General features: G+C 37.1%; 1 protein-coding gene and 1 non-coding gene across 3 annotated transcripts in view; both read right to left on the bottom strand.

Annotated features, from left to right (window-relative positions):
• The window catches only part of IL1RAPL1 (interleukin 1 receptor accessory protein like 1), a 659,497-nt gene that overhangs the window by 17,806 nt on the left and 615,980 nt on the right, over positions 1 to 25,711 (bottom strand). For both annotated transcript variants that reach the window (XM_072357399.1, XM_072357408.1), the window contains exons 7-8: positions 8,941 to 9,073; positions 6,935 to 7,080 (exon numbers count right to left, since the gene is read on the bottom strand). In XM_072357399.1, the coding sequence (XP_072213500.1) occupies positions 6,935 to 7,080; positions 8,941 to 9,073 (279 nt within the window). The remainder of the gene's footprint in view (positions 1 to 6,934; positions 7,081 to 8,940; positions 9,074 to 25,711) is intronic.
• TRNAM-CAU (transfer RNA methionine (anticodon CAU)) lies at positions 12,132 to 12,204 on the bottom strand. Its single transcript has one exon. It is a non-coding gene; the product is annotated as a tRNA-Met (tRNA).

Here is a 25,711-nt window from a genome sequence, read left to right on the forward strand (position 1 = left end):
GACAGAGTGTGAGACTGCCTTTGTAATAACATGATTTTTTTTTTTTTTTTTTTTTTTTTTTTTTTTTTGTGCTGCCTTATTCTGTCTTTTACTTTGCAATTTAAGTATGACTGCTACAGTAGGCACTGCACTGCCTTTGATCTGCTTTTCCTGCTTAAATGCAGGTTTCCCATAGTGGCTGGCTGCTAAAAAGATTCAGTTTCAGCACAATACCACATCAGAGGGAAGAGACAAAAAGTGCAAACCTTTTAAAACCCATTTAACCTCTGTGTTACGTTACTCAAATTACAGACCTTGCCCTCCTTAAGGAGCCAAGACCAAATGTAGAAAGTAGTAGAGGAAAATTACTTGGCTAACCCTTAGGGGGACAAGCATTCTGTTAAACACAACAAACGAGCAAGCACCAAGGAGCTACTTTCCGAAGCACAGCAATCATTTAGTTACAGGCAATTAACAACAGTACTCCGGTAGCACAGGAACAGTTCTACTCCAAGGGAAAACACATTGATTACTGCTGCAGTTGTAGATTGGTTTCTGAATAAATAGCTTCAATTTAAAATGAGATTTGTTACAAGCAGTTTGACCAGTGGCTACAATTTTTTTTTCCTTATCAGGAGGATTTGGTCTGGAAAGTCAAAAAAAGAAACAACTAATTAAAACAAAGTACATGTCGTCTCTAAGCATCTGCATGATGCGATGCTAATAAATGTACTCCTTTTATACTGATTCTATCCTAATTATTGAACATATCTTTGATCTTCACCTAGAATTATTTTTTTATAAGCTTTCCTTCTCTCTGTCACACACGTAATGCACTTATCTTAGTTTACAAGAAAGTAAATAAAAGGGTGCCTTCAATATTCATATCTTGTGACTTATATGATGTGCTTCAGAGATCTTACATTTAATGATCTGTGATAATTTAAAATTAATCTTATTTTATTCATTAGTCTGTATACAGCTGAGCTACTAAGAAAAATAATTATAGTTCAAGCATCCTTTTTGGTGATTTATGACTCTTAGAGGATGTGTGATTTATAGCTATGTATTCAATTTCTGAAGCTTTTTCAAAATCCAATTACAGTCTATCTAAGGTTTCAATTTTGCAACCACGCAGATTGCTTAACTTTACAGACTATAAGTAATCCTTATGAAGTCAAGGGGACTTCTTACAGAGCTTCAGGTTATCCCACACTTAAATCTTTGTAACTTTGCACCTAACTCATTTTCTTTCTCTGCTTTTCTTGGACAATTTCACTCATAAAGCTAAATGCTTGCTTAGAATCAATCTTCAGTTTATCTAGGTATATGTTCTTAGACTTCGAATATTAAGTAAACATTGAGATAATGGATATAATTAGGAAGGGGAACAGTTAAAGATGATGCTTACTAAAACTCTCAGCTATTGTTTTCTATGAGAGAATGGAAAATAGGCAGATACTGGTTACTGGAAGAGGTGCACTGTAAGATGTAGTTTTGACTGCAGAAAGGTGTGTTTGCCATAAAGGAAGGAGGAGGCCAGCTAGGCCAGATTATTCATCTGAATCTCATTTCACACTTCAGCAGTAAATAGTAGACAGATATGACAAAGAAAGAAACCTGTACTCACAGTTTGAGTTAGGGTACTATGGTTAGGCTGTGGTTGGACTTGATGATCTTTAAGGTCTTTTCCAACCTGAACAATTATATGATTCTATATATTCCCTACTCATATATGTATGTATGTATGAGTACCAGTCCAAGATTGGAATCTTGTCAACCCATTCACTGGTACAACAGGCAGCACATCCAATGCTGTGGTTCTGTTGAATTTCTCAGTGTTACCAAAATAGAGAAAATCACGTGTGATAATGGTTACTATATTCCTAGTGATGACATTTTTTTATTCTTTCTGAGAAGTGTGGAATAACTGTTCTCAACAGAAGAATAATTACAGTCTTGAATATGTTTGCCCAAGAAAAGACAAGATTGGAAAAAACGCAGATGCTGCAATAGTGATGAAGTATACTAGATTTATATACAGAAAACTGCACTTAAAAAATAGTTTATACTTCAAACTGATTGAAAAAAAAAAAAAAATTATTGTGATGCTGAATTGCAATAATCTCTAGTTGGCTTACCAAATAAGCAAATTTTGTGTGACTTAAAACATTACTGATTAAGAGTGCTTCTATTTGCTTACTGCATTACAGAAATAAAACATCCCACACTATTACTTCTTTTAGATCTGCTGAAAGAAATGAATATAAGAAGCACTGGGAGGTGCTAAAATGCGGAGAAAATAGAGTACCAAGTTCTAAGGATGTAAAATCATAAAACATGCTGTTTACATTTCTTTCTAAGGATAGCATTAATGAATATTTTACATCTGTGTGGCTTATAAAAAAAAATTGTGACATTTAATTTTCAAATGTTTTCTTCCTTGCTAATCAAAATTAGAATTGAAGTTATATATATAGACATTATATAAAAAGAACATATCTCAAAAGTGGAACAAAAGCTGTTTTAAAAAGGAATATGTTAAACAACCAACTTGCTTGACAGTTCTTCAGAGGAAAGCTGGATTTAGGCACATGCTTAGTAATCTGACTAATCTTTTCACTGTAGATGTCTTACTCCAGTTTTTAAAGGATGAAAAAAACCTTGCTGATGAAGAAAAGAGTTTTATGAATACTATCTGTCCAATACTATTCAATAGTACTTAGCTAATTTACTGATTTTAGATGAGATATTGAGTGCAAAAAGAGCAGTCATTTTTTGTTAGGCTTGGGGAAAGTAGGCAGGATTTTTGGCTCAGTGTCATGAACTTCTTGAGCGACTGAATCTTTGTACTGCTCAGTAGAAGACATCCTGTAGGTTTCTTCAATGGCCATAGGGGAGGAAATCAATTCCCATCAAATCAAATCAAATCAAATTTCCCTTTCAATTCTGAAACATAGAGAGGAGCTCATAAGAGCTTTTCCTGCTGTGCAGAGTAAAAGCTGAATGCATTATACGCTGGATGATACATGTGTGAGGTCTTAACAAACCATGTGGATCTGATTTTCAGAGAGGTTTTGATTCCACTGAGACCTAAGAGTTCTGCTCTTAAAATTCCTGCTTGAAATTTTCAAGTAATTAAAGGCAATTAACAGAAGCTGCATTATAAAACTCCTTTCTCTTGTATCTCACGTGATATGAACCATTCAGAAATTGCAGAAGCTTATTTATTGACATTACCATGCTCTGCTTCCTCTCCTCCAGTTCTATGTTAAGTGCTCCCTATGCACAGAACTTGAGGAAAGTCCAGTGTCTAAAACTGGTTAGCCAACTGTACAAGAACATTTACTGTAGGTTTTACCCTGCGGCAGTCAGAACATAAGAGGAGATCAGGAGAAAATCAGGATTACACTGCCAGAGATGCAGAGTGCCAGTACCTGGGCTCAAGGAGCCTAGATCTCCCCCTTACCTGGGGTAGATTTTCTTGCACCTCTCTGTGAGCTTTCTCTTAGAACATGAGAGGCTCAGGCTTTTTATTCTAGGGCTGAATCACGGAGAAAGCAGAAACCCCCTCACCTGGCTGCATGCTCTGGGTGCTGATGTGTGAAGGGAACACCATGAGCTCCTGCTCATGCGTAAGATAAATGGCTGCCTGCTGGACTGACTGGCATGAAGAGTTAGGAGGATTAATGCAGATCTTTCCTGGGGATTCAAACTTTCCACCACTTGCCCTTTCAGGATGTGTAATTGTAGGCATATCTACAAGCTCAAGCTGGAATTTCAAGTTTGTGGAGAATCACAGAATTGTTTGAGTTGGAAGGGACTCTTAAAAGGCATCTAGTTCAATGATGGCCCCTGCAATGATCAGGGCCATCACAGGTAGATCAGGTTACTCAGAGGTATCACAACAGTCTCTGCTAAAGAGTCTGTCACCTTCTTTCTTACAGCCTCCCTTTAGATACTGAAAAGCAGCTTCAGGTCTCCTCAGAGACTTCTCATCTCCAGGCTGAACAGACACAGCTCTCTGAGCCTGTGAGCCTCCTATGAGTATAGGAGAGGTGTTCCAACCCTTGGATCAGTTGGTGGCCCCTCTCTGAACTAAGTCCATGTCTCTCCTGTACCGAGTACTCCACATCTGGATACTGCAGGTACTCCAGGTGAGGCCTCAACTGTGCAGAGTAGAGGGGCAGAATCACCTCTCTCAGTCTACTGATTGTGCTTCTTTTGGTGCAGCCCAGGATACGGTTGGCTTTCTGGGCTGCAAGGGCACCTTGCTGACTCATGTTCAGCTTGCCATCCACCATCACCCCCAGGTCCTTTTCTGCAGGGCTGTGCTCTATCCTTACATTCCCCAGCCTGTACTGATAGTATTTGTACAGCCACCAACCAGGTAAAAGACCTTACAGTTGGATCTGTGGCAAAATAAAAGGCAGAAAGTCAGTTGAAAGGCTTAAAATTGGAATCTGAATACCCACTGCAGCATTTAGCCATAAATACCTCTTTTCACAAAAACACTCATTGTTCAGTTACAGAGTTTCCTGATTTCTTGCTCCTCTCAGTCTGGATGATAATGTGACATGTATGATATATGAGTGATTATTTTCTTCAGGTAAATAATGAACATTTAAGATTTATCATTTCTGCTTTTTTATGCTAGCTTAAAAAAAAAAAAAAAAAAAAAAAAAAGAAAAGAAAAAAAAAAGAAAGAAAAAAGAAAAAAAAAAAAAAAGTGAGATCTATAACTAGAAAGCCATCCAAAACTAATAACTTGCTGTTTGAAAGCCAATTTGCTTCATTTTAGGGCCCTGTTGTTCTATGTGAGCAAATAATCAGAGATTAATAAACAGCTAACTCATTCCTAGCAGAGAATAAATGTGGATCTAAACAGGGAAACCTAAAACAAAATGTTGTCATGGTGATATGCAGGAGACTAAGCAAGCAGTACAAAGCTCCTCTTCCTAGGAGACCTGAGAGACAAGCTTGCATTTCTGTCTGTCACAGTTAATTTATCATTTCACCAAAACGGTTGTCAACATGCAAAGTATGTAGAAGGCTTGTAACAGGTATATTTTGTTTTTTATGGGCAGAACAGATTTTGATTCTAAATCACAATTTCAGATTCAGCCTTACTTAATCTTTTTGAGGAGCTTTTAATATTTTCACTTTTTACTACTTATAAGTGCAGATAAATACTGAGATTACTTCCTCTTTAGTATGTTGTCATGAGGCCACTGTAGTGAGTTTCACATACCATTTCTCTGAAAAAGTAGGATCCTTGCAAAATTTATGCATGCACACTGATAGATTTAAAAGTTGGTGGTCACAGAACAAAAATGGGTTATGTGCCATGTCATTCTTGGTGTTATTGTTTGTATGGAAGGGAAAATTTGGACTAAACATCAGCTAATGAAGTAATACAAGTCAGTTAGTTAATTATTGGTTTTAAAGTAATTTAAGCTTTAAATTTCTGTCTTCAGCATTTCATGTAATTACTTTGCTATTAAAGAAGGGCAACACATTTGATTTGAGTGGTTAATGTTTTATTTATTTTTACATTTTTGCTCTGAAATAGGGGTACGTGGCTACCAATTGGTAAATTTTTAAGTTCCAATTACTTAAGTTAATTTTCCATTTCAGTCCATTCAGGAAAATGTGCCAAATGCCTACCTAAGTGGAACACTGAGTAATTACATCCATATCTCCTGAGAATCATTGGGAAGAGCTCAGAAAAATAGCCTTGAATTATTTCTTTTCAGTTCGCTGGGGGTACAAGAAAGCCCACATGCTTAAACAAATGAATCACACCATCTTGGTATACGGCTCCCTGCTAAACTTTGACAGATTTTGCATCTTGCAGGAATAAAAGTAGGGAAGACATCATTGCTGTGATATAAATTGAGATGCCACAATATTTTAGTACCATAGTAAGAACCTAGTTTGCTTGCCTTTACAGTCTAAAAAAAGCACAGTAATGAAAGCAAAGTATGGACACTCCTGATTATTCCTTGCTGTCTTAAACAAGAAGTATGATGCGTGATGTGTCAAGCCTAGGCATGTGGAGCACCATCTGGGAAGTAAAGTGAAGAAAGAGAATCTGGGAACCTTGCTTTGTAAGTGACTCTCCTCTCTGTAATCATCACCATAGGAGATCTCTGTGGGCATTAGGCTGACATCACAGAATGTGAGTGGTGAGTAGAAATAGGAAATAGGTGTGCAAAATATAGAAGGAGGGTGCAAAGAGAACTGAGACAGACTTCTCAGTGGTGTCCAGTGACAGGACAAGAGGTAATTGGTGCTAAATGGAACACAGAACACTCTGTCTAAACTTTAGAAAGTTCACTATGGTGCAGGTGACAGAGCTGTCACACAGGCTGCCAAGAGAAGTTGTGCTGTCTTCTTCCTAGAGATCTTCAGAAGTAGGTTGGACATGGTCCTGGGCACCCAGAGTTGGGCTAGGTGACCTGAGGCCCGTTCCAACCTCAACTGTGCTGGGACTCTATGAGGTGACTACATTGCTATGTATATTATTCTATTATGCATGTGTCTACACTGATAGAAATAAAATTATTATTTTTTAAAATTATTATTTTTTTAATCTTTGTTTTCATTTCTTACAGAAAATGATTCTGGTATTATTAACTTTAACTTCTACTATTTTTTTTTCCTCTTCTGTGTCTTCTGTGTCTTCATTAGTTTTAAAGTTCATGAATTATTAAATGCATCTGCGATAAAAATATAATTAAAAGGTGTTACTGTGTTTATCCTAGTGACAGGCAGAATTAACAGCAACCTTTCTGTTTTATTTTGAAAATTATAAGAACGCCTGGGGAAAACAATCATTACCTATTAATATCTCAGGAAAACAAAACTAACATTTTCATCAAAAGGGAGCTTTACAAATGTAGTCCGGTTCCCCTACAATGTAGCATTTAATGTGGAAGAGATTTATATTTACCCCTTTTATGTAGGAGAATACTGGCATGCCGGCGTCCATTTCCATTCTCAACATAGCATGAGTAATTCCCAAGGTCTCCTTCTTCCACAGAGTTGAGAATCAATGAGATAGAAACTTCCTGTTCCCCAAGATGCTCCTTGAGAACCCTAATAAAATAAATAAATAAATAAATAAAATAAAATAAATCATATCTGCTATTCTGTTTGTGTCACAATATGTGATGAGATAATAATGACATAATAGTGCTACTTACAATTCACAACTCTCGGGCTTTGAATTTACCTACACTTATTTGAAGTCCTAATTAAATTTTATCATGCCCTTTTCTCACTCACTTCTAATGAAGACGTTTAGTTCTGTAAATGTTAATGAGAGCTTCATTTAATTGCATTTAAGCATGATGATGCACACTCTGAGGGAGACCCTTACCAGTAGTATGTAGAGTCTTGAAACATTAGAACAGAAAAATGCGAATACAGTTATTTTCAGGTTTAGAGTGATACTAGTAGTCTTGACCAACACATAATTTGAATAGTGGGAAAAAAAAAAAAATAAATTACTTGAATATATTATAGAATTTAGTATTGTAAGTCAGTAGAATAAGCTAGAATGCCAGATGCCACTCATTCAGACATACAATACAGAAAAGCAAGGACCAGCATAACTTTCTACTTGTCTTTCTGTTGCTTTCCCCCTTATCAAGCCCAACAGTGGTTTAAGAAACCTGGAAAAGCAAATGAGAAACTTCTACACGCTGCTCCCTTACTTCATACCTGACAAAATACGTGGAAGCCAGTCTTCTGGTTCCTCAGTCCACAAAAGAAAAAAGTGGTAATGAGGTTTTTGTCATCTTTTTGATAGCTTTACAATGCCAAGTCTGGTTGAAAGGCTTATGAATATTTTTACATAAGAAATGTAGCTGATATAGTTGTCTTGTGCTATTTAGTGTGTTGATCTTGAAATTTATTGAATGAACTTGACGTACACTGATGAAATGTATCTCAATTTTGCCTATATCTGGAGACACAGAGACCCTGAACATCTATGTGGCCTTCTTGAATTTGGTAAAGGAAGTTTCTCCCTTAATACAGAAGTAGTCCAGGCCAAAGCTGAAAATGCATGTGACTTTTGATGAATTAATAAACTACATAATAAACTATTATGTATGAGTTCAGGTGAAAATAAATTTATAGTTCTATTGTAGACAATCACTGTGGATACAATACACCTCTGATTATTTACCTTCCTTGATAGAACATGATTAGATTTTCCAAAATCTCTGTGTTTATCCAGGATATACAAAGACAGACATATACACACACAGAACTATAAATGAAAAAAGAATTTCTTTAGATCCAAGTAATTACATTATATTGGAGTTGGAAAGCTATGCCAAGTATGTTATTCAAAATACAAACTTTTTTTTTTTTTTTTTCCCCTCAGTATCCAAATGAGATAACACTTTTAGAAACAAGAAAAGTACATGATGTGAATCACCAGATCCTTTCTGTAACAAATATTTCAGCAGCTATAACCAGCCCACATAACAGGAGGCTTGGATCTCACAGGCCAAATAACATCCCAGGAAACTCAGTTATTTCTTTGAAGAAGAAAAGTCAAAACATTCAGAAAAAGAAGTCAGACTTCAGCATTTATTTAAGAGCCTGCGTCTTAAAATACTTATTTTGACCTACTTTTCTTGCTATATTTACTTTTCTTTATTTTTTCTCAGTTACTAATGGTAATGTTTAGTAACTTAGTACTACTGGCTTCGGTAGTTTTCCAGTTTGGAAAAGTCATTATGACACTAGTTGGGCAGCCATTCTGCTTTTGCAGCTCTCTTTGCATCAGGTCTTGCTATATTTTTCTGTTCTTTATGAATGAAATTGAACTTGAATGAAAATTGCAAAAAAAGGGGCCAAATGTTCCTGAATTAATCTATAGTAACTACTACACTAACTGTCAAAAAAGATATTGAGTAAGGGACTATATATATATTTTTTAACCTGATATCACTTTCCCAGACTCGACTATCATCCAAATCTTCAATAAACTTCTCCCCTTTCATCCAGTAGATTAGAGGACTGACATCTCCACTATATCCAAAGAAAGCTCGGCATGTTAGATTAGCAGAACCCCCTGTTACAAAGAAAGAAAGAAAGAAAATATGTTATTTCAAAATTTATAAAAAAGATTCATATTTGAATCAATAGCTATTTTAAACCATGAACATCTGTAAAGACCCTCAATTTCCAATCATTGTTGGAAATGTCCAAACATATCTACTTTTCTCGCAGATGGTTTTCATTGTTATTTCCCGAAAATAAAGACAATAAAATTAAAATGTTGCATAAAAACAGAAATCAAGTTTGTATGCTTTCTCAAATCTCTGAAAATATTTGAACTTTTTGTTTTTTTTGTTTTGCTTTTAATATGGAAACATATGCCGGATGCTGTATTACAGGAAGATGAGTAATTATGAAACGTGTCTTATCTGAAATGATTTATGATTATCTATGAAAGAATCTGACTCCTCTAACTGGCTTGAATTCTCATATCCACAGCAGAAAAGGTGCAGAATCACATTAGAAACTGAGCTGCTTTTAATCATTTTAATAAAGCTTACCTAGAGTTGGTACAACAATATCATTTGTCAGCAATGCCTACTAAGGAGACAGGAGTATACCAGCACTTGAAAATAGGAAAGGAAGGTCTCATTCATAATCAAAAGGTATGAACCTGCATCTCTGGTTAATGAGACGATTTCATGTCATTCAGAGAAAAGTTGCTGAATACAAGCTGGAGATCTTCATAGAGGACAAAAACTCTTGTAAAGATATTTTCCATGCTCCTGGGAGCAGTGGGCAGGACTGCTCTTTACAAAGCCATCTTCTTACAGCATCGCCTCCTGAATGGTCAGTATACCTCTCTAGAAACACAGTTCCTTTGTCACTATACAGGGACCATTGGAAAGCACTGGAGAGTTTTTGGTGGTTCTGAAGCCATTTGCAGAGAATGAGATGATCATTATAATGAGTCAAGGGCATGAAAAATGGGATGTGATAAACTTCCCAGTGGTTCTCAGGACATTTAAGTAGATGCAAACTTGCTTCCTCAGAGCAAATGCACAGCATATATAAACTAACTATAATACACAAATATGTTGAAATGAAAAAAAAAATAAAACATGAAGGATTATGAATATACTGGCTACAGTCATCCAGTCTAGTGTATGTTTAAGGCTGTGAAATGCCCAGTAATAACAGCTCCAATCACTTTCAAAGTGGGGGAAAGCCCCTGCATAATTAAAGTCAAAGTAGGGTTCTGTGATGAATGGGTAACCCCTATGCTGACACCAGCGTCAGAAGGAAGAGTGCTATTTAATTCATCACTGCCACTTCTTGGGCTTTTCCTGCAGCTTTCCTACCAAATCAGAGTACAGCTGTAACTTTTGGGCTCTTAGAAGCTGTAGGAACTGTGGCTTCTGGCCAATTTATCCAGGATTCACAGAGGTTAGGCAACATGGGTCCTGAATGATCAAAGCTCTCCAGGCTCTTGCAGCTAACAGGCACCCACTAAGAACAGATTTTTACACTGTGCCTCTAAGAGTAACAGGCAAATACTAACATACATAGGTTGTTTTTTTTCCCCTTCTTTTTCATAAAAAGAAAAAAATATACTAAGAGGAGAAATGTGAAAAAAAAACAAAAACAACCAACGCACAAAAAGAACAACAAAACAACCTTTGAAAGATAATAGACTTTCTTCAATTCCTAAAGAACTTCTCCCCCTAAATAAAACGAACATCTTTTTAAACCGAAAATCCAAAGTTTCCTTTCAATATGAAATATTTCACCCGAGAAATAGATTGGGAAGGATGTACTGCTTCTTAATAGCACTGTATCAATTAGAATCGCTGAGCAAAGGCCCATTAACGTGCCAGGTGTTCAGCTATAAATTACCTATACAGTCTACCTTGACCAATCTTCACAAAAAGCCAGTGGGAATTTCATTAGTAGGTCATCAAGAAAGATCCAGTGATCATTTAATGACCAGCTGTGGCCGTTAATGAGGAGGTCTATACTCTTGAGCTCACAGCTCTTAGCAGAGGGCAGTGCGGCTTACTTGCTGCTGGAGCAGAGATGCTCACAGATGTAGGTGCATGTAAGTAATAGGTAAAGATTTCCTGAAGAGCAATGTTATATGCAGACATAGCATTCTGGGAGTGGATCTTGATCTCTACCCTACGGCTACCCTCATAGGAGTGTTCGTATGCTAAGGTTTCATTTCTCAGTAGAAGCACACCTTTGAAGTGAGTAGCTAGAAAAAAACAGTTTAGAATGCAGTTTGGTTGTTCTATATGGGTAGTCTATTTATGAGAAGCCTGCAGATTTTTTAAAAGTGTTTAAAAATTAAGTTAATAAATACAATAGCTACTTTATTTTGTGTTTAAGGTAGTGTAAAAACAACCTGTCAGCTATTTTGTAGGTATCATTCACAGTTTACTCCAAGCAACTATTTTCCTGCGTATTTTTCATGCTGAAAAAATCATATTTTTTGAACTAAGAACTGTAAATATTCATTGAGTGGGTATATATAATGCTTTTTATGCCATTAATTTAAATTTTACTGTAAATGCTGGATTATTGCAGTTTTATAGTTTACCTTTGAAGGGAGTTAAATACAAGTTTTAAATTAACTACTAGGGAAAACCATCTCTATCACCTTTGTGGTGAGATGTTGTAAAATTCTGAGAATATTGTCTCAATCTGGAACCTTGTTAAGTGTGTTATTATCAATAAACGATAAAGACATGTAAAATGACACCTAAAATGCAAGCTTCAATTAAGTATTTATCCATCATCCTTACTTCTGAAAATCTGAGTTGATTGTTGTAGATGCTAACGAGGCTGAACCTTGTAATACAAGCATATAGGCGGTAGCGGGGCTTTTTCGGGATGTGACGGTGATAGTAATCCAGCCTCTTCCGTCTTAAGCCCTGTGAATCACATTGGCGCGCATTTCAAACGTGCCCTAGGGGGCGTAGACGAAGTAGTAAGGTATATAAGGTATTGATTACTCCTAATAAACGCCATTTTGCCACGTTTCTTGATGAGTCACGGTGGTCTTTTGGCTCTGGCAGAGGTTTCGCAAGAACCTGGGAAATTGGGGGTTTCCGAGTCACGGCAACATATGGTGCCCCGTGTGAGGATCGAACTCACGACCTTCAGATTATGAGACTGACGCGCTACCTACTGCGCTAACGAGGCTCCCGTAAAAACTTTTCTTGTAAAAACTGGAATAAATGTTGCTAAATAGTTCTGTTTCCTGTGATGAATTCTCACTGTCAACTCTAGCTTGATGAGTTCAAACTAAATTAACCCAAATGTCTTCACTTTTTTTTAACTGGAAATAGTTTTTGTTGCACAATATCCTTTTGAGTAGACTGGAGCGTAAGGAAGGACTGCAACAAAATGTACTTCCTTGTAGCAAAGAAATGCCTACAGCAGGTTAACATGCTGGTTTGTGTCCATTCTTGCTAATAGGCAGAATCTGGGGCACTTTGTAAACTACTGCTTTGGGAACCTCTGTCCAGGAGAGGGCACTGCCTAGAGTCTTTATTTTTTATTTTTTTAAATCAAATTCTTATTGTATAAGCTCTAATTAAAAACATTAGCTTGCTATGAGCATGCTAGTTGTAATTAGCAAAAAGTGAATATTTTGTGGTTAGTGAAATGTCATCCTGTATGCGTAGTTTGAACTGCACTCTTAATCATATGAGTTATTATACACTGTGATGACACCAGTTTCAACTTCTGATTCAACAGATCCTGCAAGGGAAAGGCAATAATTTTGTGAGAAGCAGTGATACTTATCAGACACCTTCTTCATCCTTTTCTAAAAGAATTCTCAAAGATGTGTTAAAGAAGTGAATTCAGAGCCATGAACAACATCTAGAAATGCTGAGAGCTGAGAGAGTGGAAATGTTAAGTGCGCTTAAATATGGAACTTCCTTTTACTGTACAATGTAAAGCAATTATAGCACTTATGCATAGACAATACCTATACACTTACAAGAATTCCATGTATTTGTAACACTGACACTTCAAAATGAAATTTTAAAAGGCCAAGGCAGATGGAATCAAAATCTTTCACAACAAATAAGATTCTCTCAGTTCACTTCAGAGGAAAAACTAATGATGAAATATCTTCAGCCTTCCAGGTGGAGGGATGGCAAAAATTACTTAATTCCTAGGTCTGATGGAGAAGAGGATATTCCTGACAAAGTCAGTGACCCAATTAGATTGCCAGTGTTATCTGCCAAGCCCTGCAGGCAGGTAGGTAGGTAGAACATATTCATGTGTTCAAAGTTTCACATCCTAAGGCAGTTTCTGAAAGCCTTGTTGTAAACATGAATAAAAAGGAAATAGAAGAAAAATAAGTGTATACACAGCTTTCAACCATGATACTTGAACATATGGGACCTATAGATCTTCTCTTGGAGCAGGGTGATCTGCAGGGATTCCTCTAGACTCCTTCCTTGCCTATGCAAATCATCACTTGCTGCTGTGCTGCCCACTGGTTCACATGACTATTTTCATATCTTGATAACTTGTATTCTTTTTACCAGATTGTAACTGTCTTTTCATATCTTTCATATAGTGAGTTAAGCCAAGCTATAAAATAAAGTACTGTCTTCTGAAATATAACTGCAAGCTGGGAACTGATAAATTCCAGTCTTGTCACTCAGTGGTATGTTGTGATGTCTTTGGCAAGTCATCATGTCTTACATCTATACAGTTGCAAAGACACAATGTGCAATTTTCCTCTACTTACAATTCAGTGGATGTAGATCTGGAAAAGGCTGGGTATTATCATTGCACTAAATACAAATGTGATTACACAGCTATACCTCTTCATTAATAGGCTTGTCCCTGTTCTGCTATGCCACTAAGCAGAATGTTGATTGCCTGGGACTTACATATTGAATGTGTTCCTCGGGCCATGAATGTGTAAATTTAGAGTACGCACAACCAGGCCTCCAAAATAAAAAATAAAAATAAAAAATCTGAAGGTTTGCAAGAAGATCAGAGAAAGTCTGATGGCTTCTGAACCTGTTCTGAACTTGTAGATATTGCTACTTATTAAAGAGGTTTAAAATTACTTATTTAATTCTTTGACTCTTAGGGTTTATTTTGTTTTGTTTTTGCTTTCTAGAAAAAAAAAAAAAAAAAACAAAAAAAAAACAAGCTTATGTCTTGCTCATTAGAGGTTTTTCTGTGTTTTTTGTTGTTTTTATTTTACACAGAAACTAGCCCTCATTTAGCAATAGGGCCAGACTAATTTGCCCATGTGTAGTCATTCACTGTCACATAAAAAGCCTTGTACTGCACAGGGCTTCCAGCTGCTGAATTACAGTTCAGCAGTACAAAAATCAGTGTAGGTGTCTGTATGCCACTCCTTACATGTTGCCTGCCAGCCCTGAGCTTTTTGAGTCTGTCGTACTTAATAAGACACTATACTGAAATATACATGGTAAGATCTAAGATTAACCTTAAAGTATTAAACTTTTCTGACAGACTGCATCATAGCTTGTGAAGGAAAAGAATCTCAAATCCCTTTTGCTTGGAATGGGATCTTTAGCAGGAGGACTGCTATGGACAGTTAATGAGAACAGCGACTGCTACAGCAGACTGTAGAAAAAGAAGCGATCTATAGGACTCAGGGCTTAAAATGCCCAGGACATCTCTCAGATATGTACACTGTCTCACTAACCTTCATTTCACATGAGGAAACAAAACCCCTGAACCAGTAATCCTGATTTTCCTAACAGCAGGACTCTCCTCGTGATAGATGGTAATGTCAGACTGATAAATTAGCTGTTCAGTAAGAATTTTTCATTCTTTTCTCTTCATAAGTAGTGTGTGGAGTGAGAGACAACTATCACAACCATAATGCAAGAATCACTAAAGAAAAGCAAATTCCCCAGAATTGCTTTACAAGCTTAACTTTTCCTCCAGAAGCACTCTCTCTTGTTTTGTTTTTGTTTTAAACAAATGCATTTCTCTCTTTATTCTTGTGCTCCCTGCCAGATCAAATGACAGTTTTAAAAGCTTAGCTGTTTTTAGATATGTCACAAGAAAATATCCTTTATAACAAAATATCTCCAATAAAAGTATCAAGGAGGTGGCTTTAAATGTCAAACATTACTTGTTTTTCAGCTCTTGCAGTCTTACAACTATTTATGCTTAAAACTGTCTGTACTGTGCATAGCTTAGCATTCTTTAGTCTTCTGTTTCTTTATTCTTCACTGACCATACAGCTTTTGACTATGGTGCTACAGCTTTTGCATTTTAATAGTTCTACATGGCAAGAAAAACTTAGATGAAGATCCCTTTGCACAGAGGAGTCCTATATGGGATACAATACTCTGGTCTCTACAAGTCAAAGAAGAGAGTTTCAAGCCATTACAGCTCTCACATTTTCCTTATTGCCATTGAAAATCCAAAGTCCAAACAAGAGAATGAAAGTGGAAATTAGACAGCTTCTCTGAGGCAGAACATGAGTATCGCTAAACATGTTCTGTTAAAGAGCTACTGGTACATAATGGGTAAACCTCAGTCCACCTGTGAGTCCTGAAATCACAAGAAGTTTGTAATATGCTTGCAATGCTATAGCATCCTTTTCATTTTGCTTTTTTTTTTTTTTTTTTTTAACCTACGTTAACTGTAGAAATAACAAACATTAAAAAACAAACAAACAAAAAAAACACTTTCTCTTCTGTTTATTTTTTTAACCTGAAGATTATTGACAAAATAGATGACACCATTTAAATCTCTTACCATGGAGGTTTTGTTACAAATCTTGCTCTTTCTGAACAGAATGCACTGGTTTTGCTTTGGTCTCTTGTGGGTGTTAGTCCGTATCAAAAAGCACTGAACATCAATCATGGCAGCCAGCTGCAGCACCAGCACCTTCCCTCAGCCTCCTGCACAGGTGCACCATACAGTGCTTTCCATGTGAGGGGAAGGCAAACTCTGTCCTGGATTCTAGATAATGATAAATTACACACTTTTTTTTTTTTTTTTTTTTTTCCCAAAATTGTTTAACTCTGGGGAACTGTAGCAAACAACTTACTGTGTCAGAACACACTTAAATGATATCAATAATCTTAAGGAACAGATCTGGCAATTCATTTTACATAAAAAATTATCACCTATTCAATGTCTTGTGGCTATTATACCCCTGGACTACACAGCAATTAGCAAGCAATGACAGAAATGGAGCTTTACTCTGTGGTTTTGTAATACCTGTTCCTTCTCTGCTTTGGAAAGAGAGACTGTAGTGTTTGTGTAATCATTAGACACATTAGAGTTAATATAGCAAATGCTCAGCTTCTGAGTCACACATACGTACATTGCTCTGAAAGTAATGCTTCTTATTTATTACCACTGAAACTACAATCAGTACAAAGAACACTGTTTGTACAATAACACTGTTTGAAGAGCAAATTCTTGCTGTTCATTCTTGCCTCATACAACAATTTTTCCCTCTGGTTCCTTTTCATGGGAGCTTCTGCTCCACACAGAAGCCTGCCTAATGCTCTCACCCCCAGAAACATGCTTTTTCTTACTCTTGTTTTCTGGATTGATGAAAGCCTGTGATCCCCAGCCCAGTGGTGCTATTCTTGCACCACATGTTCCAGAGAGGGGCAGTTAATCTTGTTTCCCTGAATAAAAACTACTCAAGGTCTGGCTTTAGGTTGGACACCTTTCCTTGACAGTAAAATGACCTCACTGGATAAGGGCTGCAAAAGGAAGAAGCAGAATCAGATATGCCCATCAATGTTTGAAGCAGGTGCAGTGCTGAGCATCATAAAATGCATTTTTTTAAAAATAATTTCCTCATCAAGAGCAATTAATCATCAGATTATTTTTGTTACTTGTACATTTCTCTCAGGAGAGACCTGAATGCTGGGCAACTGTAAGACTTATATAATTTATCCTTTCATAGCAGCCATGTGGGCCTATAGTCCTCCTTCATCCTCCTTTACTCACAATTTCTACAGTTACAGTAGGGTCCTTCCAGCAAAGATCCTGAGAGGTTTAGGGCTCCTGTGTATAAAGCCAAATATCTGAAGTCAGTAAGCAGGACAACAATCCTCATAATTGGCACAGTTGTGAGTTTCCTTATTGGTTTGTATAATGTAGCCTTGTCTTGCTGCACGCCCGCCAACACCATAATTTTTGTTTCACTTTGTTCACCTTTTGTTTGCTCTGAGGAGTATGGGGAAGAAAGAGAAGAAAGTGATGCAAAATTTCACCTTGCTCCATCAAAGCCCTAGGAATGCAGAGCATTATTACACTGCCTTTTAACTATTATTGCTGGCTTCAAAGTAAGAAATGAAACCAACTGCAAGTGACAGTAGGAATGTAAAGTACAACAGCTACTGGTTACAGGAAGAGAGACAAATGTGCATTGTGTGGTATTGCACAAATTGGAGGTCAGCATGTCTAACAGTGTAGCTCTCTGCAGAGATGGAAGGCACCTACAAACAGCAGCCCTGCTGCTCATCCAATCCATGCTACACCCATGGCTTCCAGCATGGGCAACTGATCATGAAGAAGCTGTCAAACCCACTGTCACTTGTGACATGAAGCTGGAGTTTTAATTCAGGTTTGCAGAAGAAGAGGCTTTGTTAACTCTTGCACTAGCATAACTCACATCTAAAGTATACTGTTACAATTAAAGGCTTTGCATTTTAGTGCAAAGTGTATGTGCTGTTACCAATTACTGATTAATTAAGCAAAGATGCAGTTTTAGAAAGTGTTTGGTATAGTGTTTACTTTCAGTCCCTTTTAAAACATGGTAATTACAGACATAAAAAAATGAGTATTATTTATACAACAGACCAAAATGCATGGCCTTAGGCACAAAGTAATGCATAATTGAGTATTCAGCCAATTTCCTAAATACGTGATGTAGACTTTGTGGAGTTCACACTTTGCTCCAGATGAAGTGCTATGGAGTAGATGAAGTAAGATCAAGAGGAAAAAAACAACAAACCCAAAACTTCAAAATTCCTTCCACTTTCATAGACAAATACTTTTTAACTTGGGATTCTTAATCTTCAAATACAAAAAGTGTGAAGGAATGAAGCAGTCACCTATACAGAACCAAAGCAAAAATCCCCATACCAGCAGCTTTACCTAACAGTGCTCAATAGCAGAATGCCAACATCTAGCTATCAGAACCACAGTCCCTGAAGGAAGCCCTTACCTTGTGATGAAAATGTTGACAAGCTTGGAACTACAGCAGTGCTAATAATTAAAAGGAGGGTCAGATGGCTAACCTCTTTGACAATTATCTGTCTGCTCTAGCATGATGCACAGTATTGATTTTAAAATGTTCTGCCTGTACCCTATTATAGTACAGTAAGGTGCTTTGGTAAGAGGTATTCCAGTTTTTAATGTTTAAGTCAGTGTTGTTTGGGCAGGAGAAGTTGTGTCACTGTGATGTGTGACCTCTCCATGAATACCAGGAATCTGGATGGCAGTAATGAGGTGTCCTCTTAGAGGCAGGATGCTGGCACCTGCAAACAAACACAGCAGTAGCCAAGGAGAAGATTCCAGCAAAAGGTTGAGCTGGGGGGAGGGAGATATTGGTTTTTATCTTCAAAGCAAAAGCCCTCAAAATGCCTGGTGCCCTGTGTTCCCACTGTCATCCTTTCATATCCCATGTCCTCCTCCCCATCCTAGAAATCACTTTGTCTGGAGATGGCTTCAGGACAAGCACTCCAGCAACCTGCTCAGGTGACAGGTAGCCTGAACTGTATTAAGATAGAGGTACGTCTTACACCTCAGCCTTGATATGAGGGCTCTGATCTGCCAGATTCCTTCAAGACCACTTGATATTTTGAATTTACATCATCATCTAAGGAGTCATGAAGAAAACAAAGCAAAAGACTGTAAACGAGATGTGTGGGAACTACCAGACTGCAGCTGCTTTTCTTCATTCTAAAGATGAACCTACTGCAGCTTCAAGAGTAGCTTTACAAATTAGAGCTAGCTATGAGAAGCAGTTGGTCATCCTGAATAAAATGATTCATTCCTAATATGATTAGCACGTGTTACATATTAGAATGAAACTGAAATGTAAGTTTGAAAAGAGCATTTGTCGACAAGGCAGAAGAAAAAGGTTGACGTGACATTTTCTGCATAAATGAAGACTTTGAGGAAAAAAATCTACTTTTAATGTTCATTTTCAAGATATTTCTATTGAGAAGCTATTAGTGACTCAAATGTCACTTAAAAAAAAATAAATTCTATTGACATGGAGGATATTGCAGATGAGCTGTTTGAAGAACTGCAAGTCCCTAAGACATACAAAGAATGCAGAGCACTTAGCAATTCCTTTGACTAAGTAGGAGACTACTTAAAAGTACTACAGCAAATCATTGGGTAGGCAGAAAGAAACAATACATTTCTATGTATCTCTTACATAATTTTTACAGATTTATAAATGAACTGAGCATAAATGATTGATTACTGGAGGAAACACTCTGAACTAGAATAGGATTAAATTTCTGTAGTTCAGCCAGTGGGATGGAAGAGCAGAGGTATTCAGGACACAGGATTTCTGATAAAAATGGACTACCATTCTGTTTTCCCAGATTTATTTATTTACTTACTTGTTGTCCTTTGTTTCTTCAGTTTGAATAGCCTCATGCCTCAAAGCTGTTAGCCCAGGTAGTCCCAAAAAAGTCTGGGCTGTTAAGCCAAGATGCTGGAATCTCTCCCAGGATTTGCACATCAATAATTCAAGTACTGCAGGAGGAGGCTTGGAAAACCCTGTGCAACCTGGGTTCTTCTGTACTTCTGGGAGCTTTAAAACTCTTTATAAGGGAGAGTAACTTAGTTGAAAGTCCCAGGGTTTTATGGCTAACAAAGTTTAAATTTGTGACCTTGGCAACTTTTTCATTGCTTCCTGATTGGAAAAATGGTCCTTTTTCCTGATTGGAAAAATGGTGTCCAAAGGCACATCTTTCAGTATGACTTCCCTGTTCACATCTCAAGACCAGAGATTCAGCAAGATCACTGACTGACATACCAGTCATATTGTACTCCAAGGCTGCTTTGGAGATGAAAACTATAGTTTGACAAGAAATTCAGACTTCCAGCTTTACTGCATAAAGTGCAAAAAGCCTTGCATGATTGTTCACATGAGGGCATTGTTCAAGATGAGGGCATTGTAATCTTGGGGAACTCTACTGACTCCAAAACCTAATATGTCTGATCTACTAAAATGCTGTGAAGCCCACATGATCTGGGTGAAATAACTTTTTGCCGGAAATTTCTGACCTTGATATCTAGATGCAGTTCCATCTCTGCTACACATTTTGTGTATAATTTTGGGATAGTTACTAACATTTCTATCCTAATTTACCTGACACAAGCTCTCAAAGCAATTTTGTCCTCTAATCCTCTGTTTTGTTTAATTAAACTGCAAGGGCAGCAAGTCAATGAGATTCCACATTAGAGACTCCCCAGCATCAGTTGAATGAATGAGTAGTCTTGAGTACACTAAAGAGTGAAACAACGTGCAGGCATAATAGCTAAAGCACAGAAAGCAATATAGCTGCAAAAGGTTGTATGAGGTCAGCTGTATTTCTGCAATACCAGAGCTTACTCATTCTGAACCAAATCAGTGATATAACTGTAGGATGTGTTGCATAGTGTATTTCTGTCCTTACCATATCTTGTATGCAAACCAATGCAACAGACCCTCCTTCTGGTGGAAGCCAGTAAATGTCGCTGTGATAACAAGTATAACTAATTACATTTCTGATTGTTATTCCTTCATTCACTATTTCTTCATCTGTTTATGAAAGAGGTTACTCATTTTGGCAGGCTTCAAAAGAAAGTGTGAAGAGAAGGGAAGATTTATTAATGCTTTTTTGTAAAGGGTGTCAAGTTTAACTCAGTATAAGATATAGGGCAAACTTACTTGCCACTTATTAGGAAAAGAGTAAAAGCTTGAATGGTAACATAGTGGAGAGGGTTCTAAACAAACTGCTAGTGAAACCTTAGTGAAAAGTACCCCTGTTATCACTCCAGTCTGGGCTGTGCTTCTGCCATGAGGAAACTGCACAACGCTTTGTAAGCTAAGGGATGACTCATATGCTTCATATTAAGCATTTACATAACCATTTATAGGCTGGAGGAATTGGATCATAAGCTTCATGGGAGAAGAGAATCATTTCTCTCATGCTTATCACACACCTAAATTTTTTTTTCTGTTTCAGAAATCTTCCTGCTTTTGGTAGAGATATCTATGAAATAATTTTGTAGTTGTGATTTCCCTGATCATTGCTTCCCTTTCCTTTCCCCTTTCCCCTTCCCTTCTCTGCTCTTTCTCTCCTGACTTTTAGTGACCACAGTGATTTCTGCATTCTCTTGTAGGACAAAAAAAAAAAAAAAAAAAAAAAGCACTTGCAAAACCAGAAGAACTTTTCAGCAAAGATAATAATTAGGGAAAACATTTTCTAATCACATTCACTGCAATAAGGAAGCCCCAGTACATGGAAGAAAGAGAGTGGTGGTAAGATTCTGTTAATCTAACAATACTCTGGCATTTATCTAGAATCATGGTGAAATCTAGCTGCTTGTGGTGCAGAAAGAAATGCATGTTCTTCTATGGCTATCCAGGTATTCTATGTAATGGTCCAAATATTGCAGCTATTTCAAGAGATTCCAACTTCATTTACCCATAACATACATAAATCTTACAGCCTAACATCATAGTTCTAGTTGTCAATGGAATTATAATTGGGATGAATTTGTATGCAAACTATATATTTTTTTATTTTTTATTTTTTATTTTTTTTAATTGAGTAGAGATGATATTTGCTAGAAGATGCTGATGTGAAGAAATTGAAAAATTAATTGAAGAGTCTGAATACGTATGTCTTCTGTCCAATTATAATTACAGTATTTTTCACTTCCATGCTCTACGAACACTGCGTGCCCCATATATCGATTCAGTTTTTTCTGTAATCTAGTGGGAAAGCTCCAAACATATACTTTAACCCACTTCTTTTCACAAAATGATCAATTTCATCTCTTATCTTGTATTTCTGTACTACCTTCCATCTGAGCTTCTCACTGCATCTGAAAGCATTGGTAAATAGTGTAACAACTTTTCCAGTTGCTGAAGTACAACCCGGGCTGACAGAAAAATTCCCATCCTAGTCTGGGATTTCACCCACTATCTTCTCAGTACTGTGGCATTCTACACAGTAATATGCCATCTGTTGATGACTGGCAAAATAACCCTCATCATTACCACTGCCCAACTCAACAGCTGTGGTAGTGTAATGAAATACAAAGCTATTTATGACTCCTACTGCTATGAGACAAATGCATGAGGGTGGCACATTTTACTTGTCACACACAAAGGTGTGTCACCTTGGAATGTTTTATTACAGGTTAACAGTAAGCAAATGGAATTTGAATGTTTGTGTGGATTAAAAAAACAAAGTTTAGTCAATCTTTCACCCATGGATCACTGAACAATTTTCACTGACTGAAACAATCACTGACGCGCTTCCTTTATTTCTGGCTTGCACTATCAAGAGAAACAACCCTAGCAAACACTTCCTCTCTTCCAGCCTCAAATGAGTTTGAGATGACCACATACAAAAGGTGTATGATAAACAGGAAGGAGTAATCAAAGAGTAACTCCACTGAGAGCTGAGATGAAAAGGTGAATCTTATTTAGCTGGAGAAAGTAACTAATAAATCCAACTCATACATTGCAAGACAGGATTTTATTTCTGTAGTTAAGGGATCATAGCATTATAGATAGAATGGCCTGGGTTGAAAAAGACCTCAAAGATCATCCAGTTTCAACCCCCCTGCTATATGCAGGGTTGCCAGTCACTAGACCAGTCTGCCCAGGGCCACATCCAGCCTTGCCTTGAATCCCTCCAGGGATGGGCACCTACAGCCTCCCTGGGCAACCTTTTCCAGTGCATCACCACCCTCAGTGTTGATGCAAAAAAACAGAAAAAAAAAAAAAAAAAAAAAAAAAAAAAAAAAAAAAAAAAAAAAAAGCAGAAAAAACCTCCTCCTCATACCTAACCTAAACCTCCCCTGTCTCTGTTTAAAACCATTCCCCCTTGTCTTATCACTATCCAACCTCGCAAACAGACATTCTCCCTCCTGTTCATACGCTCCCTTCAAATACTGGAAGGCCACAGTAAGGTCTCCTGGAGTCTTCTCCAAGCTTATCACTTCTCCAACAATCCCAGTTCCCTCAGTTATTCACAGGAGAGGTACTCCAGCCCTCTGATCCTCTTAGTGGCCCTCCTCTGGACCCACTCCAAGAGCTCTGCATCTTTCTTGTGCTGGATGAATGCAGAATTATTATTAATACAAAAGGTAGTTATGAAAATGCAGTCACTGAAAAGACCTTTCAGACCAAGTAACTGTCCTTAGTGTGGGATATAGTTTTCATAGTTCCAACCTTCTTAGTAGACATTAAACTCTTGTTTTACTTGGAGCTTAGCCAAAAGACAGAAACAAAATTGCATAATTATGTGAGAGATTTGGATAGATGCCAAGACAAATGTGTTTGGATTAAATACTATATAATTAGTTTTTATTCACTGTAAAGCTTTATAATTCTCTGGAATGCATCCCCATTATTGGTAGATTGAAATATATTCCCCTTGGGAGAATTTTGAAGGAAATATTTACCCTCATGAAATAAATGATTATTCTCATTTTCTTCTGAGCTGCCTGATAAAATAGTTATGGTAATGATTTCTTTGCCTACTTTGCCAGTAAACTCACTGGTTTGCTTAGATTCAAGCTGTATCTTTCTGGGGAGGTATGGATAACAATTCAGTTTAAATATTAATTCTTTCTTGTGCTTCTTCTGAATTCACAAAGCACATAAAGATTCTAAAAGTTACAGTGAGATAACCCCCTTCAAAAACAAAAACAAAAAAAACCCCATACATTGGAGGACTATCCAGATCCTATAACATCATGCGATTTGACCTACTTAGTAATACTTCACTCATTCTTATCCTCCTAAGAAAACAATGTAAAGTGAATTAAAAGATTCATGTATATAAGCTGCCTGGAAATATTCAGGGATGGTGTTAAAAATAGGATAAAATTTGGACCTTTCTTGGTAGAGAGAGGAAATTCTTTACAGATCAGAGAGACTGGAGTTAGTAGAAGGAGGAAATACCTACTGGTCATGTAAGATCTACAGGGTCTTCTCAAAACAGAGACAGACAGGGTCTTTCCAGTGGCTAAGCAAAGGGTATGCGCGCTCATTCAGCACAGTGACAGCACATCCACATCCCTGCCAGTTACTCAGAAAACTGCAAAGGACAAAATTCTCAATTGGCCTGGTCCCAGACTATACAGGCCATCACTATGGCTCTCTCATTTTTACATATTTCTCTTATGGCCTCAAGTTGTGGTAGGGGGGATTCAGGTTGGATGTTAGGAAAAACAGGTTCTGTCAAAGAGTGGTCAGGCACTGAGATGGGCTGCCCAGGGAGGTGGTGAAGTCACCATCCTTGAAGGCATTCATAAAATGTTTGATGTTGTACTGAGGGACACGGTTTAGTGGGAAATATTGATGGTAGATGAACAGTTGGACTGGATGACTTTGAAAGTCTTTTCCAATGCTTCTTTACCTTGATCAGAGCCATGTTTTTCATGTTTTTTTTTTTTTTGTTTGTTTGTTTGTTTGTTTTTTGTTTTTCTTTTCCAGTGAATATTCAGAAATTAGAGAAAGAAAGGTACAACATTATTTGTGAGTTCAAACAGGATTTAGCAGAAAGACTAGGGAAAAGTAGAAAATATCAATACACCTCTTGACATTTTCAAATGAGTTTTTGTCAGTGCTTCCGATTTTAACTTGTTTTGAGAACTGACCTACCCTGACAAAGGAAATGTTCTTCAAAGGATGTTAGACATACTCAAAAGGAAACGTGACTTATTGCTTTTTGTTGAATGAAAAGAGTTGGCTAATCCAAAATGAAATATTTTCTTACATAATTGTTGCTCTAAACGTTCCTGAAAAGTTTATTTCACTCCAACTCAAATTTTCACTCATTTCTTAACCCTTGGCAGATTCAAATCACAATGCCTGAGCTTTGGTTGTGAATGTGTGAACAGATTTCTTTACAGTATTAAGCTCCTCTGTCAAAATTCTACTTTCCCCATCTCCTAACCTTTCAAACAAATTGTATTTGGTAGAGCAAGACATTTGAATTGGGTCAAGTGGTGAGATGTAAACACAACCTGTAGAATGTTGTGTGCCTTAAAGCTCTACTGAAACATAGAGAAAATATGCAGGACTTCACTTAAAAGTGTTTTTGCTTTTTTTCCTGACAGCTTTTTTATAACCAGATGTCACAGAACACAGGTGACATATTACCTAGTCTTGTATTACCTATTACCTGTAATGCTCTCAGAAAACTCCAATCTGGTAGTAATTGTGAAACCTGCAGAACAAGGATTTTTTTGGTTAAGCTATTGTATGTGGTTCAAATTTCATTTAAAACATGCTGTGTGAGTGACTTGTAACAGATTACACATTTTTATGGTCACTGTCATTCTGCTGAGAGGCAGAGAAGCTTGTGGACATGGAGACACACCAAGTCTAAGAAATCATAGAAAAGCCTGTACAGATGATATGGATAAGCAAGATGATATGGAAAGATTATTTTTGTAGGACCCAATTTTTTTC

Source organism: Excalfactoria chinensis, chromosome 1 (assembly GCF_039878825.1).
Source record: "Excalfactoria chinensis isolate bCotChi1 chromosome 1, bCotChi1.hap2, whole genome shotgun sequence".
Lineage (NCBI taxonomy): Eukaryota > Metazoa > Chordata > Aves > Galliformes > Phasianidae > Excalfactoria > Excalfactoria chinensis.